Source organism: Scyliorhinus canicula, chromosome 8, assembly GCF_902713615.1.
Source record: "Scyliorhinus canicula chromosome 8, sScyCan1.1, whole genome shotgun sequence".
Taxonomy (NCBI): domain Eukaryota; kingdom Metazoa; phylum Chordata; class Chondrichthyes; order Carcharhiniformes; family Scyliorhinidae; genus Scyliorhinus; species Scyliorhinus canicula.
The window spans coordinates 160,339,831-160,357,641 of NC_052153.1; the positions used below are offsets into that span (position 1 = coordinate 160,339,831).

Below are 17,811 nucleotides of genomic sequence, written 5' to 3' on the forward strand. Positions count from 1 at the left end.
TGCTGCTCAAGTCAGTTACAGTAGATGCTCTGGAAGAAGGCTCAAAGTCGTCCAGAAGTTTGATAGAAGGTTTATTGAGCAACACAACTTAAATAACTGCGTGAGCTCTTACTTGAAGAACTGCACTAGTAAAAAGGTTACAACTTTTCTATGCTCTGCAACTAGGCCCGACCACACTCGCAGCCCTGAACTAAAATTTCTATTCCTGTTCTCTTCACAGTCACATCAGCCAAAGAGAGCGGGAGGGCTGTCTGCGTCCCACTTTTATACACGGCATTGTTGCCCCCTGGTGGTCTTTCCATTACCCATCAGTCCCTTCTGTACATACCCATGCAAGGATCACTACACCCTCTATTTAATGATGCCACTTTTGTGTTCTGCCAACAAAAAGTGTTCCACTTCACACTTCTATGCATTAAATTTAACTTCCATGTGTCCATCTATTCCACCAACCTGTTTATATCCTCTTGAAGTCCATCACTACCCTCCTCACAATTCATTATACTTCCCCAGTTTTACAGCATTCACACATTTTGAAATTGTGCGTTGCACATTCAAGTTATGTACCAAGAGAAGCAATGATGCCAGAAGTGACTCCCAAGGAACTCTGGAGCAAAAAATTAAGTACTCAGCACTGCTTGGCTTCCTGTCACTCAGCCACCTTTGCATCCATGCTGCCTCTCGTCTGCTTTATTCCATGGGCTTTAAACTTTGCAGACAAAACCTGTTATGCAGCACTTTGTTAAATGTCTTTTAGAAGTCCATGTACACCACATTAACTTGTGCAAACTATGTCAGTGACACTTTGGCAGAATTGGTAATTCACTCCAGTCACACTGTAGTGCAACTAATTATTATATAAATACTCTAGATGTGTCACCTTAAATTAACTTTTTAAACAAGCTTTGCATCAACCATAAACTGGCTGCCAGGCCACATTTCTGCCTCACCACGCCGGCGGGATTCTCCGTTACGACGGCTGGTCAATGGGGCTTCCCATTGTGGGGCAGCTCCACGCCATTGGGAAACACCCAGGCGCCGGCAAAACAGAGCATCCCACCGGCGGAGAATCCCACCCAGAGTCTCTCGGGTAGTAACCCAAAAAACATGTTATACAGTGAGCAGGCAGTAAGAAAGAAGAGTTTACATATTTATTTCATTTACACATATAGTAATTTACAGTATTTAAACAGGATATATTGTTTTGATTTCATTATTCTCAAAAAGTACTACTAACTTAAGCTTTTATATTGGTTCCAATGGGGAAATCTGATTCACTTCTCATTGTTTCATTTAAAGTTGCAATTTTCAGGAAAACATTGTAGCATTAAGTGAGGAATTACTGTTCGGGGATGATTTGGCTCAGTTGGCTGGACAGCTGGCTCGTGGCACAGAATGGCACCAACATCATGGGTTCAATTCCTGCACCTACTGAGGCTATTCATGAAGGCCGACCTCAACCTTGTCCCTTGCCCGAGGTGTGAGGATTCTCTGGTCAAATCACCACCACCTCAGATCTCCCCCTCAAAGGGAAAAGCAGCTTCTGGTCATCTCGGACTGTGGTAACTTTACTTTACTGTAAGGGGTATTGAGATATTGTGCATTACTGACCTTCTAATATTTTAGTCATTCAATATAAATTACCCTTAATTTTGAACAACAAGTTCAATAAAAGTACAACCAAAATGTGTTTGAGTATTGATTTTGCCAAGTTTTCCAAAATTATGTATTATACTTACTTTTGTTAGATGATGCTCAGAGGCAAAACCTAGGCCATAGACTGTATTTGCACGGCTATCTGGCCACTGACCGAACTTCTGAGATGTTTTTGTGAATGTCATATTTGGGGTGATTGTGCTGTTGATTATTGCCTGGAAGAACAAAAACTTTATTGTATCATTAAATTGGCTTTACAAGTAGAATTCTTCAAAACAGATCAATGGCCCCAACCTTCCCCACTAACGTTAGACATACCATTTAATTCCAAATCAAAATTAGGCTTTGGTCAATTCTTTCTTCATCACCCACTTCCACATGGGAAGTGGCCTGTGACGAACTGTCCATATATTCTGTTGGCTACTTACGTTCTACGTTAAAAAGGGAAATCTCAATATCAGTTTGTGGAAGAATGCATATTGCTCATCTTAACTGTTAGCTAATCGACAGGGAGTTGAAAACATTTCCCAAAAAGAAAATCACAGCTTTCTATGGAAAGACACATCAAATCGGAGTTTGCAAACCTTCAAGCTTCAACGTGCCTCTCCACGCACTTGGAAGCTGTCAATGAGAAGCAGTTTTGCACAGATTGCAACTGGTTATCTTAATTTTTTTTCTTTAAAAAGCTACACAATCTAGTCTAGAAAAGGAAGTTTGTCAGTTTCAGGAACCATTGCAGGGAGAATTTTAACACTTTTAATCTTTGGATGATCAGGCACCTCAAGGGAACTCTGAACTCTTAAAACCTCCTACTGAAGGAAGCCGCCAGAGATCATGAATAAAATGCTCAACAAACATTACTTGTGCTCACCATCACCACAATTTCTCAATTGAGCTTCACAAATTCTGAAATACTCACATATAAAATTTTAACTTTTGCCCTTTTAACAGTGCAAGTTAATTAATTACAATTTTTTCTGATGTTCCACAGATCTGTAAGGGGACAAATCTTTAATGTGTTTTTCTATCTTGAGAGGAGGAGCGTTCAACGTAAATAATTAAAGATTTACATTTATAAGGTGCCATTCATAAACTAGCAAGCGCTTTACACCAAACAAAGCACTTTTAAAGAGTGGTCACTGTATTTAGTGTAGAAAACATGGAAGTCAAATTGCACACACCACATTCTCAGATATCGTTTTGAGATGTTGACACAGGGGTAAATATTAGTCAGAAAACTGGGAATCGACTTTCATGTTCTTCTTTGAAATAGTGCCATGGGATCTTTTACATTCATCCAAGAGAGCAGATGGGGCCTCAGTTTAACATTTCATCGAAGAGACAGAACCTCAGACCAGTCAGATTCACTGGTGAAAGATGGTAAGCAATTAAACAACTTTAAGAGGAGGGGGCTCGACAAATAGCAATGAATTCAGAACAAGTCTGTGAGTACCAGAGAAGGCTGAAGTTTTTACAATCACTTTCAAACAGCACAGCCAAGTGAATGTTTGAGAACCAGTTGTGCCTCTAGCTAAGCTATCCCAGTACAGTTACAACACTGAAAAATTGCCCAGGTACTTCCTGCTCAGAATTACTACCCCATCTACTCAATCAGCAGCAAAGTGATGACAAGTGTCATCAACAATGCTAACCAGTCGGACCTGCTCACCAAAACCAAAAATAACCTGCTCAGCAGTGCTCAGTTCTGCAAGGACCACATATCTGCAGATCTCATTACAGTCTTGGTCCAAACATGGACTAAAGAGCTGAACACCACAGGCAAGTGGAGTGTCATTGCTCTTGACATCCAGGCAGCATTTCACTGGGTGCGGCATCAAGGAGCACTAACAAAATTGAAGTCAATAGAAATTTGGGGCAAAATACTGCACTGGTTGAAGTTACCCCAAACACAAAAGGAAGATGGTTAGGTTGTTGGTAGTCAGCCTCAATATTATTGCAGGTGGTCTTCAGGGCAGTGCCCTGGCCGCAAAACATTTTCAGATGCTTCAGTGACATGCTCTAGTTTTAAGAATGGTGGGGACAGTCATTGCTGATTGCAGAGTTTAGAGTCTCATTTGGATTATTCTAATCGAGCAGTGAACCGGACAACATTCAGACTTGACGTGAGACACAAAATGTTACTTGCCACTTAGTGTCAGGCAATTACCATTTCTAACAAGCAGGGAATAAAGTGAGTCGGTGTAGTCTGGTATGGTGTGCTGATAACAAAGTTGCCAAATCATCCGGTACAAATGGGCAAAATAGGCTCAGTTTAACTGTATTTAACAGGAAATCAGATTTGTCACTTGAATTAAATATATTTTACAATCTCTAGAAATGAAATGTTCCTCTTTAGTTTTTACTTCATGGCAGGAGGAAGATGTTCACGTGATGCTGAATGGTAGCTTTTGAGTCACCACTTGCTCCTTATTGGTAAAGTCCATCGTGCCAGGGACTCCCGGTGGTGGCCATGAGCCGAGCAGTTGTATGCAAGGTGACTCTCGTGTGAAATTCTCAAATATGGCCTTTAACTCCTTCAAACAGGAACCAAAAATATCCATCCCCCCCCCAGCCTATGGGGGTAAAATGGGGGAACCAGACCAAGAGGGGAACCGTTACACTAGCCAGCAAATTGGTGCATGGGAGTAAAGCAAGTTGGTGCATGGGAGTACAGTGAAGGAGGAGGATGCAGCAGACCTCCCAGGAGGGAGGACGCACCTGACAGGAGGGAAATGAAAGGCAGAAATTCTGGGAAAGTAAAGGGTAAAAGAGTAGAGCACTGGTTGCAACAGACAACACGTGGAGTTGGCGAAAAAGACAAAGCAGTTGGTGGCTATTTTGGATGGCCCAAGAGCAAGGGCAGGCCCAACAGCTTGTTGGCTTCCTGCTCGAAACTAATACAGAATGAATTGAGTTCATCAGGGAAGAGTGTTCTGTTGCCAGAGATTCTACTCTGCATTGCTTTGTACCAGTTATATTATTTAAAGCTTGCCACAACCGACGAGAGTGCATGTCGTTAGTCTGGGACTAGAGTTTAGTTTGGTACTGTCCGCTTTGCAACATCCGCAAAGCCATCAGGTAGTGGGGTGGGAAGAGGGTGTTGCAATACAACTAAACCAGCAATAAATTGAAGTTACTTTCACCCCTGTCAACAAGGCAATTGACCCACATCGTTTTGACATTGCATCATCAAATCCACAACCACCAACATCCTTGGGGGTCACCGTTCACCAGAAACGTAAATGGACCAGCCACATAAATATTATACACACAGGAGGCGATGGGCAGAATTCTCCGCTCCCCACGCGGCCTGGGAGAATCGCAGGAGGGCCTCACGACATTTTTTACGCCCCCCTGGCGATCCCAGCGATTCTCTCCCCCCCCCCCCCCCCCGGGAACAATCGCAGCTCGCAGTTTTTCACGACGAACGGCGATTCTCAGAGCCAGATGGGCCGAGCGGCCGGCCCTTCACGTCCGTTTCACCACGGCAGCAACCACACCTGGTCGCTGCATTCGTGAAACGGGCGCCATCTAGAGGCCCGATTTGGATGGGAGCACCACGACTGTGCTCCGGAGGGGACAGGCCCGCGATCGGTACCCACCGATCGTCGGGCCAGCGTCCAAAACGGACACACTCTTTCCCCTCCGCTCTCTGGCAAGATTAAGCCGCCACATCTTGCCGGGCGGCAGGTTGAAACCGGCAACCCGCGCATGCGCGGATGACATCATGAAAAGCGCCGTTCGCGCGTCATTTCTGGCGGCCGAGGCCGTGAACGACGGGGGCCCGCTCCTAGCCCCCCGGGTGGGGGTGAATTAGGTGCGAGGTGTGGGCCCCGAGGCCTTCGTGAACCACGGCCGAGTTCACAACGGCCTCCGCGATTTTTGGCCTTAGCGGAGAATACCGCCCAAGATGTTTGGCATTCTGTAGCAAGTCACTCAGAATGATAGGATTCCTACAATGTAGAAGGAGGCCATTTGGCTCAAAGTCTGCACCAACCACCCTACACAGATCCAATCCCCACCCTAACCCTGTTAACCCTGCGCATGGGCTGGTTTAGCTCAGTGTGCTAGACATCTGGTTTTTAATGCAGAACAAGGCCAGCAGCGCGGATTCAATTCCCATACCAGCTTACCCAAACTGGCGCAGGAATGTGGCGACTAGGGACTTTTCACAGTAACTTCATACTTGTGACAATAAAAGATTACAATTATTATTAATCCCACCTAACCTTTGGACACTTGGGACCTAACCTGCACATCTTTGGACTGTGGAAGGAAACTGGAGCACCCAGAGGAAACCCACACAGAGAGAATCAGCAAACTCCACTCAGGCAGTCACCCTGGCACTGTGTAGCAGCAGTGTAAACCACTGGTTGGAAGGTTGTGACCTGGGGAGGACCAAACAGCCATCATGCTGCCTGAAAATTCATTCTTGGGATGTGGGCGTCACTGGCTGGGCCAGCATTTGTTGCCCATCCCTAACTGCCCTTGACCGGAGTGGCTTGCTAGGCCATTTTATATGGGACAGTTCAGAGTCAACCGCATAGCTGTGTGGGTCTGGAGTCACATATGGGCCAGACCGGGTAAGGATTGCAGACTTCCTTCCCTGAAGGACATTAGTGAATCGATGTGTTTTTACAACAATCAGTAATGCTTTCATGGTCATCACCAGACATGTAATTCCATATTTTGCTAAAAAGGGGCAATTTGAAAGGCTGACAACTGGGAGGGCAGTAGGACAGATGCTTGGGCAAGAGGGGTGCAGTTCGAATACGGAGAGAAGGCGAGTCGAATGTTAGCGGAGGCAGGCCGCGTCCAGGGAAATATTGAAGATACGGACAGGGGATGTGGTGTTGGAGCCGGGGAAGATAAATGAGGCATCTAGGGATTAGAAGGAGCTGCGCAGGGCGGACCCGGGGCATGCGCTGGAGGGAGGAGAAGGGGCTGGTGCTGGAGGGAGATATTAGACAGTATAAAGGGGTATGAAGTCAGGGGAAGGCCCCGGGGGCTGGTCGAATTTTATAAGGAGTTAGAGACCGACCTGGCACCACATCTCTTGGGGGGTGTTTAATGAGGCGCTGGAGAAGGGGGTGCTGCTGGAGATGATGGAGCAGGCAACAGTCCGTTAATACCAAAAAGGAAGGACCCATTGGAACAAGGGTCGTATGGGCCCATATGGCTGAAGTTGGTAGCAGGAACGAAAGGAATGTCACGTTGCAGGGGACCAAACAGGCTTCGTGAAGGGCAGGCAGCTTTCTAGTAATATAAGGAGACTGTTAAATGTGATTATGACCCCGCTGGGAGCTCAGGTACCGGAGGTAGTGGTGACCATGGACGCGGAGAAGGCATTTGACTGGGTGGAGTGGCAGTACCTGTTTGAGGTCCTGGGAAGGTTTGGGTTTGGGCCAAAGTTTGCAGCATGGGTGTGCCTCTTATATGTGGCACCGAGGGTAGGTGTGTGGACCAATGACATGGGTTAATGGAACTTTGAACTACACAGGGGATTCAGATAGCGAGGGAATGGGCGATGCTCCACAATTGGAATTTAACAAACTGGTGGGAGGAGGCTAGGGAGGAACTCAAGCAGTGGGATATGTTGCACTTTACTTTGGCAGGGGGGAGTCCAAGTGGTGAAGATGAACATTTTGTGGAGGTTCGTTTTCATATTCCAGACACTAACGTTCTTTATACCCAAGGCCTTCTTCCAAAAATTGGACATGATTATTTTGGACTTAGTATGGGCAGGGAAGTTAAGATGACCCTGTTACAGAGGCAGCAGGGAGGGTTGGCTTTGGCAAACCTGCTTCAGTACTAATGGGTGGTGAATTTGAAGATGAGGCGATGGTGGGGAGGAGAGGGGTAGAATGGAAGAGGAATCCTAAGGAGTCCAGCTTAAGGGCTATGGTGATGGCAGCGTTGTCAATGGCACCGAGCAGATACTCAGTGGCCCGGTGGTGCAGTCCACGGTGATGATCTGGAACCAGCTGAGGAAGCACATTAGGATAGAGGGGATGTCAGTGTTAACTCTGTTATGTGAAAACCACAGTTTTGAGCTGGGGAGAATAGGTAGCACGTATCGGAAGTGGGGCTGGTTAAGGTGAGGGATTTGTATCTGGAAGAAGGGTTTGCCAGCATATATGAATTGAAGGAGGGTAGAGCTCCCAAGAGGAAGTGAGTTTAGGTACCTGCAGGTAAAGAACTTTTGCTTGGAAAGTTTGGAAAGAGTTTCCCAAGTTGCTGAGGTACAGCCTGCTGGTGCGACTGTTGCTTCTGGGCAGGTGGCTGGGAGAGCAGGCAGGTAAGCAAGTGGGAGGGGGAGCTGGGTGGAGAAATAAACTGGGGAGTATGGAATGAGGCGCTATGAAGGGTAAATGTGACCGCCTCGTGTGCAAGGATAAGCCCGATACAGTTCAAGGTCACACACAGGGTACATATGACAAGGGCAAGAATGAGTGGCTTCAAAAAAGGGGGAAAATTTGTACAAACTATATAGTCATGTGTTGGGAAGTTGGTTTCCCGAATTGTTTCTGTATTGTAACATTTCATACAAGCTTGGAATAAAATACATTTTAATTCCAGATTTTTACGAACTTCAAATTTCACCATCTGCCATTGTGAAATTCAAACCGGAGACCTCAGAGCATCAACTTGGGTGCCTGGATTATTAATCCAGTGATGATACCACTGTGCCACCAACTCCCCTGATTAAGTTTAATTCTCGGCCATTGGCCATTAACATTCATGGAAATCATAGGATCCCTCCAGTGCAGGAAGCCATTTGGCCCTTCGAGTCTGCACCGACAGTCTGATAGACTGATACTCCACCCAGACCTCATCACCACCCTCTTTCTCTCCCCCCCCTCCCCCACACAACCCTGTAACCTAATCTTCACAGTCTCAGATACTAAGGAGCAATTTAGCATGGCCAATCCACCTAACCTGCACATCTTTGGACTGAGAGGAAACCAGAGCACCGGGAGTAAACTCCCACAGACACTGGCAGAGCATGCAAACTCCACACAATAACCAGAGATTGGAGTTGAACCCAGGTCCCTGGTGCTGTGAGGCAGCAATGCTAACCGCTGTGCTGTCCACTTGTATCCAAAACTCCCCAATGCCTGCCCACCATCTACAAGCACAAGCTGAATGGAATATGGTTCACGTGCCAGGATGAGTGCAGCAAGAAGCACGATATCACGGAGGACAAAGCAGTTTGGGCGGCACGGTAGCACAGTTGCATCACAGCACCAGGGTCCCAGGTTCGATCCCGGCTTGGGCCACTGTCTGTGCGTTCTCCCTGTGTCTTCGTGGGTTTCTTCCGGGTGCTCCGGTTTCCTCCCACAAGTCCCAAAAGACGTGCTGTTAGCTAATTTGTACATTCGGAATTTTCCTGCCGCGTACCCGAACAGGCGCCGGAATGTGGCGACAAGGGCTTTTCACAGTAACTTCATTGCAGTGTTAATGTAAGTCTACTTGTGACAATAAAGATTATTATTAGTTGACTTGCTCGGCACTTCCTTCAATTCCTGTAAAACATTCACTCCTCCATCACCAGCCCACTGTGGCTGCAGTATATACCATCTACAAGATGCACTGCAGCAACCCACGAGGCTTCATCACCAGCACCTCCCAACCTTGGTCCTTCTACCACCAAGATAGATATGTCCAGTCGCTGGATAGAGCACCACCACCTTCAGGAGTTGTCTTTTGCCATCCTTTGCCCGCTCAGATTTTTCAGTCAGTTCCAGGGAATCCTGGAGCACAAATTCCCAGTGCAAAAACTTGTATATATAATTAGCAAGTCACAAACTATCCCAAAATTCCCTACCCAACAGCACTGTGTATACTACATGAACTGCAGCTATAAACCACCACATTCGCCAGGTGGGATGGGAAATAACCACTGGCTTTGCCAGTAATATCCACATACCTTGAACAAATAAACAAAAAGGTTGAGGAAAATACTTGTGACAATTTTGTACTTGTTCTACTTTCAGCAAATATGAAAACAGTTCAACTTAGTGCAGGATTGTCATTTTGAGTATATAGTCTGAGCATTTCCAGTTACCCACATCACTCAAAAGCTATGCTCAGTATGCACTGGGATGAAGAGTCTCAAGATGGGTATCACTGTACCCCGGGTTTATATGTCAAGGCAGCCTTCTTGCACCCCAGCGTAAATGTCAGGGGTGCGTCTGTCGCCACCTAGCTGGCTCACCCAACTTGCATAGTTTGGGTTGTGGACCTTTAATTAGCATGAGGCAGGTGTCGTGCCCACTGCCAATTCTGCACGTAGGGCAAGAGCAAGAAGGTGGTGCTCAGGGACAATTAACTATGTTTAGGATTTTCTAGGGGCCAGGGGTGGAGGTAATAATGTGTGGGACATATTGGACAAGATAAAGAAAGGAGATGGGAATGAGCAGGGGCAGACAGAACTGTGACAAGGAGCCTCCCGACTGGCACTGGTGGCCAGGCAAGAGGCAACACCTGTTCTTTTACCACTACTACAACAACTCCTTAACTGGCCAACAGCCCACAGGATTAAACCAATGTTGCTGCATGTTCAGTGCCAGGTGCACATTGAATGCTGAGCTCTCCTCCCACCAATTGAATCAGAGCTTAATTGCCCACTTAATGGTCTAAACTGGCCCATGGGTGGACGCCCCAACTGGCCCATGGGTGGACAACCCATCTAATGCTTCCCACAGGACACATAAAAGGATAGTACCATTGGATGGTCTCCACCTGCCGATCTGGGGCCAAAAACATGTAGCAGTGCAGAGAGTAAAGAAAGTCAGGAACCCAATTTCTGGAACTGTAGCTAATGACAAAACTACAAGTATACCAGTTAAACCAAAAGAGAATAACAACAAACAAGCAAATAAAGTATCAGTGCTAAGGGAGAGGTTAGCCCAATTAAGAGTTCTATATACTAATGCACCGAGTGCGAGAAATAAACTAAATGAGCTGCAGGCACAAATGCAAATCAAAGATTATGATGCAGTAGCTATTACGGAGACATGGCTGCAGGATGGCCGGGACTGGGAACTAAATAGACCGGTTATAAAGTTTACATTTTTTTTTTTTCATTACTTTATCTTAGTTACAAAGCCAGGGCTCAGAGTGTGGACAGAGGCGAACCCCCAATCCAGCTCGTTGCCTGCTCCAAAAAACAACTCAAATTGAATCCAATTCATGGTCCCCACAAAGGAGACACACCAGATCTGAGCCAAAAGGCTCAATCTACACTCAGTCTTAGCCAAAAGGCCGAGAAGCGATGTTATAAAGTTTACATGAGGGACAGGGAAGATGGCAGAGGGGGTGGAGAAGCCTTACTGATTAGAAATACTGTATCACCTCAATGGTGATGACGGGAAAGCATCCAGTGAAGGCCATTTGGATGGAACAGAGGAACAACAAAGGATACAAAACTGTAATGGATGTTATTTTTGCAGTTCGGAGATGTCAACATGGAGAACTGCAGAAATCGGGAGGGTGGAATAAAGACAGTAGTGTGAATAGGGATTTTAACTTGGCACAGAGATTGAAGGGGCAGACAAGCACTCATCGGAAAGGTAGTAAATTTCTGGATTATGTCTTCCAGCAGCAATATGGTCTAGATACATCAAGGCGAGAGACAATATTAGATTTAGTATTGAGTAATGAGGTAAAACTACAAGTATAATGGTTAATGGGAACCAGAACAGGTCAACATGTGAGGGAAAGGTAGAGGAGGTTAATAGAATGAACCTAACGACTACGTAGGGATAAGAAAACGTAAAACAATAAAATAAAATACAAGGTTACTGGGGGAGTGAAAGTTGGGGATGAGGCCGAGTGTTATCAGAGACTAATGAAGGAGGTCAGAATGAGTGAAAAGCGTAGTGCACAAGAAAATCCTGCAAGGGAAAGACAAATCAGTAGAATATATTTTAAAACCTTGTACCTAAATGCACACAGTATTCGGAATAAGGTCAATGAGCTGACTGCACAAATAGAGACAAATGGGCATGATAATTTTTATTGTCACAAGTAGGCAATGAAGTTACTGTGAAAAGCCCCTAGTCGCCACATTCCGGCACCTGGTCGGGTACAGAGGGAGAATTCAGAATGCCCAAATTACCCAACAGCACGTCTTTCGGGACTTGTGGGAGGAAACTGGAGAGCCTGGAGGAAATCCATGCAGACACAGGGAGGACGTGCAGACTCCACACAGACAATGAGCCAAGCCGGGAATCGAACCTGGGACCCTGGTGCTGAGTTAAATGTCCAAGGATACTCAGTATTCCGGAAAGATAGACAGGGTGGAACAGGAGGAGGATTTGCTTTATTGGTTAAAGGTGACATCAAGGCTGTATTAAGAAATTATATTGACACTAAGGGCCAAGATGTTGAATCGATATGTGTGGAAATAAAAAACAAGGGGGAAAAACTCCCTGGTAGGAGTAATTTACAGGCCCCCAAACAATACGTCCAAAGTGGTGCATAGTATAAACCAAGAAATAACGAGGGCTCGCCAGCAGGGCACAAAGGTAATCATGGATGATTTTAAGAGCAATATGTCAAGGAGCCAACCAGGGTGCAGGCTATTTTAGATTTATTATATAACGAGGAAGGGTTGATAAATAGTCCGGTCACTAAGGATCCTCTTGGAAAGAGTGATCACAGCATGTTTAAATTTCAAATCCAGATTGAACAAGAGAGGACAGAATGCCGTACTAGAGTTTTAGTGTTGGGCAGTAGTTATACAGGCCGGAGGAAAGAGTCGACCCAACTAGACTGGGGACAAATAATTGTCAGTAGAACAGTTGAGCAACAATGGCTGATGTTCAAGGAGATATTAAATACCTCTCAATTAAAGTATATTTCCGAGAGCAAGAGGAACTGTAAAAAAACGTTCCATGACTAAGCAAGTCAAAGAGGGCATAAAGGCAAAAACTAAGCATACTGTGAAAGTTAGTGGTAAGCTGGACGATTGGGACAACTTTAGCATAACTACTAAAAATAGAATGAAAAATGCTAAGATGAACTATGAAAGGAAACTGGCAGAAAACATAAACACTGATACCAACAGCTTCTATTAGGATATAAAGAGGAAGAGAATAGCGAAAGTAAATGTTGGCCGTTTACAGGACAATACTGGTGAGGTAATAATGGGGAACACAGATGGTGGAGGCACTGAACCAATATTTTGCCTCAGTCTTCACGGTACAGGATAATAATAAAAAATTCCAAGAACTGCAGTTAATAGAACTTAATAGTCATCACGAGGGCGAAGATATTAAATAAACTAATGGGACTAAAGGCAGATAAGTCTCCGGGATCTGTAGGCCTGCAGGTAGGTACAGCAGTCTTCCTTAAAGATAGGCTTGCAATGGTATAGCTACTTGTGTGACCTCAGGATGTCCCAAAGGGTTTCACAGCCAATGAGGTACTATTCAACTGTAGTGATTATGATTACATCGGAAATAAAGCTTCCATAAAGAGCAACGTACTGACAACCAGACAATCTGTTTTAATGATGTCGATTGAGGGATAATTATTGGCAAGGACAGCAGGAATAACGGCCCCACTCTTGTTCAAAACAGGAATGTTTTACATCCAGCTTCAGAGTAGACAGGATCTCAGTTTAATGTTGCATCCAACAGACAACACTTCAGGTATTGCAGCACTCCCCCTGCGCTGCACAGGAAATTATACGGTGTGTTAATCCTTTATGATGTAGACACATGATTTCAGCAAGAGATTGCAGTAAATATCAAAACAAGCTTAAAAATAAAATCGAATGAATCAAAAGAAAAATGTTGTGTAGATATGGGAAGCGTTGCAGCAAATTTTTAAAAAAGATCTTTGAATTATACTTGGTTTGCACACATCGTAACCAAAAAATAGCAAGCTCAAGGAAAACATGACCAGAAATGTAAAGCAAACCTATCAAAGCCTTTTTGTGACCTCCGTTGTTAGAAATCAAAATCATAGTTTGGCAGTATTTTGGGAGAGGGGGGCAGCTACTATCAAGGTCAATCATGTACTGATCAGGAGGGCATGACATTGCAATTCAGAACAAGTTAAATGAAAAGGCTCCACCTCAAAAGATAGGGACAGTGAAAATAACACAGAAAAATGACCAGGATGATTAAACTGTGAAGACAAGTGCAATCATAAAGATTTAACATTTTATCAAATAAAATCCTTACGTTTTTACACTATTACTAATGTGAGGTATTGTAAAATAGTTAGGTTTTAAATTGTCACATTAATTTAAGGTAAAATGGAGCAATGTGGAACCACGTGATTTGCTATGAGCTGTTCCCAACAACTGGCCTGAGTGACCGGACTACCTTGGAAGCAGGGTGCCTAGGTCAAGTGCTGTTGAAACACACGTAGCAGGTTTAACACCAGAAAACAAAGGCAAAGCTGATATTTTTGTTATCAGACTTTGTCTCAGGCATTTGGAATGGGAAGAGAGGAAAGGAGTCCAGGATAAAAAGAGACAGCACACGTCAAGGAAAATACTGTTGTGTGTTATCTATCAGTTAGAATGCTGATAATCTAGTTGGAAGAGGAAACCAGAGGAAACTAAGAACTCTGAAAGATTTGTCCTGGCATGGTTTGGGGGCGATGGAAAGAAGGAATGCAAGACAGGTTGTACTGCTGGAATCGGTTGGGATTCCTTGGAAGACCGAACTGGTCACTGGATGTTACAATGTGGCAAAATGGGGAGAAGCTAACCTGTTGGAAGCTGGAAGTTACTTTGGACCATTTCCTGAAAAGACTTCAATTCTGAATACAGCTTATTAATGCAGTGTGGGTTTATTGGTCATGTTAAACACTGGTGAGCAATATATTTTCTGTAGTTTATATTAGGCGTCACTAAGTAATGTTTAGTCGAGATTGCTTTTAGTTTGTTTGTTGCAGTGAAGGTCTTGAAATTTAAAATAGTGAAATGTCATTCCTTCAAGTCGGTCACTGGGAGTTGAAATATATTTTTTAAAGTTATCGGTCCCTGTAGGGATTGTAACAAGAGATTGAAAAACAGATGCTAGAAACCTCAACCTTTAACGCATTGTACTTTCATGTAGTTCTCACCTTTGAGCCATCAAGGCTGATTATCCTATACACATTGCGTGTATTGTCATAGAAGTAGGACACAGTCACAGCATGTTTGCTGGTGGGAACCCAGTTCTTCTTTGTGGTAGGGTCAATCTGGAAGACATGGGCTCGCGTGCTGAAGATGGGCTGCTCCCTGAGGGGGTAGAAAATAGAAATTAGACCATAAAACGGCTTGTGCACAATCATGCTGGGGATGGAGAAGTCAAATAGCTCAATTTACTTCTTTTTCCATTAGAAGCAAACAAATTGGGGGGAAAAAAAAAATCTTATTTAGCACAAAGTTTTCACAATTAGGAAATGCTAACTATGCAATCTAAAGGTTGGACAACTAAATGTCTGATGTTTCTCAACATCAATCCTTACTGAAGCTTAGCTTTTACCATGTCAAAATGTTTCCTTACAAAAATATGCAAACATATTTGAGAATAAAGGGAAGAACAATGAGACCAAAGAGGAAACAGTGCAGTTAAGGCATAGCTAAATGCTGCCAAAACATTTCTGCATTTCCATCTAGAAGCAACAAAAATCCTGCAACTGGCTGGCAGTTAAACCTTTGTTGGACGAAATTTCTCAATGTGGCATTTTAAGGGTTGGCCTGCCAAGTGAAAATTAAATCCACAATCTGTTCACTGTCCAGGAGATCATTTATATTTAATTTGTTACACAAATGTCAATCAATGCTTTAATTCAAAAGCCATATAATAGTAACAAATGTATGGCAGTAATATAGGAAAGCTGCAATTACTGAAAATCTGAAATGAAACTCCATAAGAGGTCAGCACATCACAAGTTTAAGTTCTAAGATAATTATTAATATTTTGATTTCACACTCAGATTATACGAAGCCTTGCAATATTAAACTGGTCATCTATGACAATGCTGGAAAATGAAATAAATCATCACTTCTCAGCCTTTTGGCCAAGATTGAGCGTCAAGGGAATGAATTGTAAGGTGAAGGAGCCTTGGATGACAAGAGAAGTGGAGCTTCTAGTCAAGAGGAAGGAAGCTTACTTAAGATTGATGAAGCAAGGATCTGGCATGACTCAAGAGGGTTACAAGATAGCCAGGAAAGCTCAATAATAGACAGAGCTAGAAGGGGGGCATGAAAAAGCCTTGGCGGGAAGGATTGGGGAATATTCAAGGCATTCTACACTTGAGAAATAAGGAGGTTGATCAGAATGAGAGTAGGGCTGATCAGGGATAATGGAGGGAACTTGTGCCTAGAGTCTGAGGAGGTGGGAAAGGGCCCTAAATGAATATTTTGCTTCAGTATTCACTAGAGAGAGGGACCTTGTTGCTTGCGAGAACAGCGTGAACCAGGTTAATAGACTCAAACAGGTTGATATTAAGAAGGAGGATGTGCTGGAAATTTTGAAAAGCATCAGGATAAATAAGCCCCCTGGACCTGACGGGATATGCCGAAGGTTACTACGGGAAGCGAGGAAGGAGATTGCTGCGTCGTTGGCAATAATCTTTGCGTCCTCACTCTCCACTGGAGTGGATTGGAGGGAGGCGAATGCAGTTCCCCTTTCAAGAAAGTGAATAGGGAAATCCCTGGGAATTACAGACCAGTCAGTCTTATGTCTGTGGTGAGCAAAATACTGGAAAAGATTCTGAGAGATTGGATTTATGATGATTTAGAAAAACAGTTTGATTAAAGATAGGGCCTGCCTCACAAGCCTCATTGAATTCTTTGAGGATGTGACAAGACACATTGATGAAGGTCGGGTAGTGGATGTGTTGTATATGGATTTCAGTAAGGCATTTGAGAAGATTCCCCATGGTAGGCTCATTCAGAAAGTTAAGGGGCATGGGATACAGGGAAATTTGGCTATCTGGATACAGAATTCACTGGCCGAAAGAAGACAGCGAGTGGTAGTGGATGGAAAGTATTGGATGGAAAATATTCTGCCTGGAGGTCGGTGATCAGTGGTGTTCCTCTGCTCTTTGTGGTTTTTATAAATGACTTGGATGAGAAAGAGGAAGGGTGGGTTAGTAAGTTTACCAATGACACGAAGGTTGGAGTTGTAGATTGTGTTGAGGGCTGTTGCAGGTTACAACAGGACATTGACAGGATGCAGAGCTGGGCTGAGAAGTGGCAGATGGAGTTCAACCTTGATGAATATGAAGTGCTTCATTTTAAAAGGTCAAATTTGATTGCTGAATACAGGGTTAAAGGCAGGATTCTTGGAAGTGTGGAGGAACAGAGGGATCTTGGGGTCCACATACATAGATCCCTCAAAATTGCCACCCAGGTTGAGAGGGTTGTTAAGAAGGCATATGGTGTGTTGGCTTTCATTAACAGGGGGATCAAGTTTAAGAGCTGTAAGTTTTTGCTGCAGCTTTATAAAACCCTGGTTAGACCACACTTGGAATATTGTGTCCAGTTCTGGTCGCCTCATTATAGGAAGGATGTGGATGCTCTGGAGAAGGTGCAGAGGAGATTTACCAGGATGCTGCCTGGACTGGAGGGCATGTCTCATGAAGAACCGTTGAAAGCTAGGGTTTCTCTCACTGGAGCGAAGAAGGAAGAGAGGTGGCTTGAAAGGTGATTACATAGAATTTACAGTGCAGAAGGAGGCCATTCGGCCAATCGAGTCTGCACCGGCTCTTGGAAAGAGCACCCTACCCCAAGGTCAACACCTCCACCCTATCCCCATTACCCAGTATCCCCACCCAACACTAAGGGCAATTTTGGACACCAAGGGCAATTTATCATGGCCAATCCACCTAACCCGCACATCTTTGGACTGCGAGAGGAAACCGGAGCACCCAGAGGAAACCCACGCACACACGGGGAGGATGTGCAGACTCCGCACAGACAGCGACCCAAGCCGGAATCGAACCTGGGACCCTGGATCTGTGAAGCGATTGTGCTATCCACAAGGCTACCGTGCTGAGAGGCATGGATAGAGTGGATAGCCAGAGACCTTTCCAAGGGCAGAAATGGCTGTCACGAGGGGACATAATTTTAAGGTGATTGGAGGAAGGTATAGGGGAAATATCAAGAAGTAGGTTCTTTACACAGAGAATGGTGGGTGC

At 44.5% G+C, this 17,811-nt stretch overlaps 1 protein-coding gene across 1 annotated transcript in view; it reads right to left on the minus strand.

Annotated features, from left to right (window-relative positions):
• LOC119970635 (homer protein homolog 1-like) overlaps positions 1-17,811 on the minus strand; it is a 112,816-nt gene that overhangs the window by 58,857 nt on the left and 36,148 nt on the right. The window contains exons 2-3 of the mRNA XM_038805565.1: positions 14,746-14,902; positions 1,740-1,871 (exon numbers count right to left, since the gene is read on the minus strand). Of these exons, the coding sequence (XP_038661493.1) occupies positions 1,740-1,871; positions 14,746-14,902 (289 nt within the window). The remainder of the gene's footprint in view (positions 1-1,739; positions 1,872-14,745; positions 14,903-17,811) is intronic.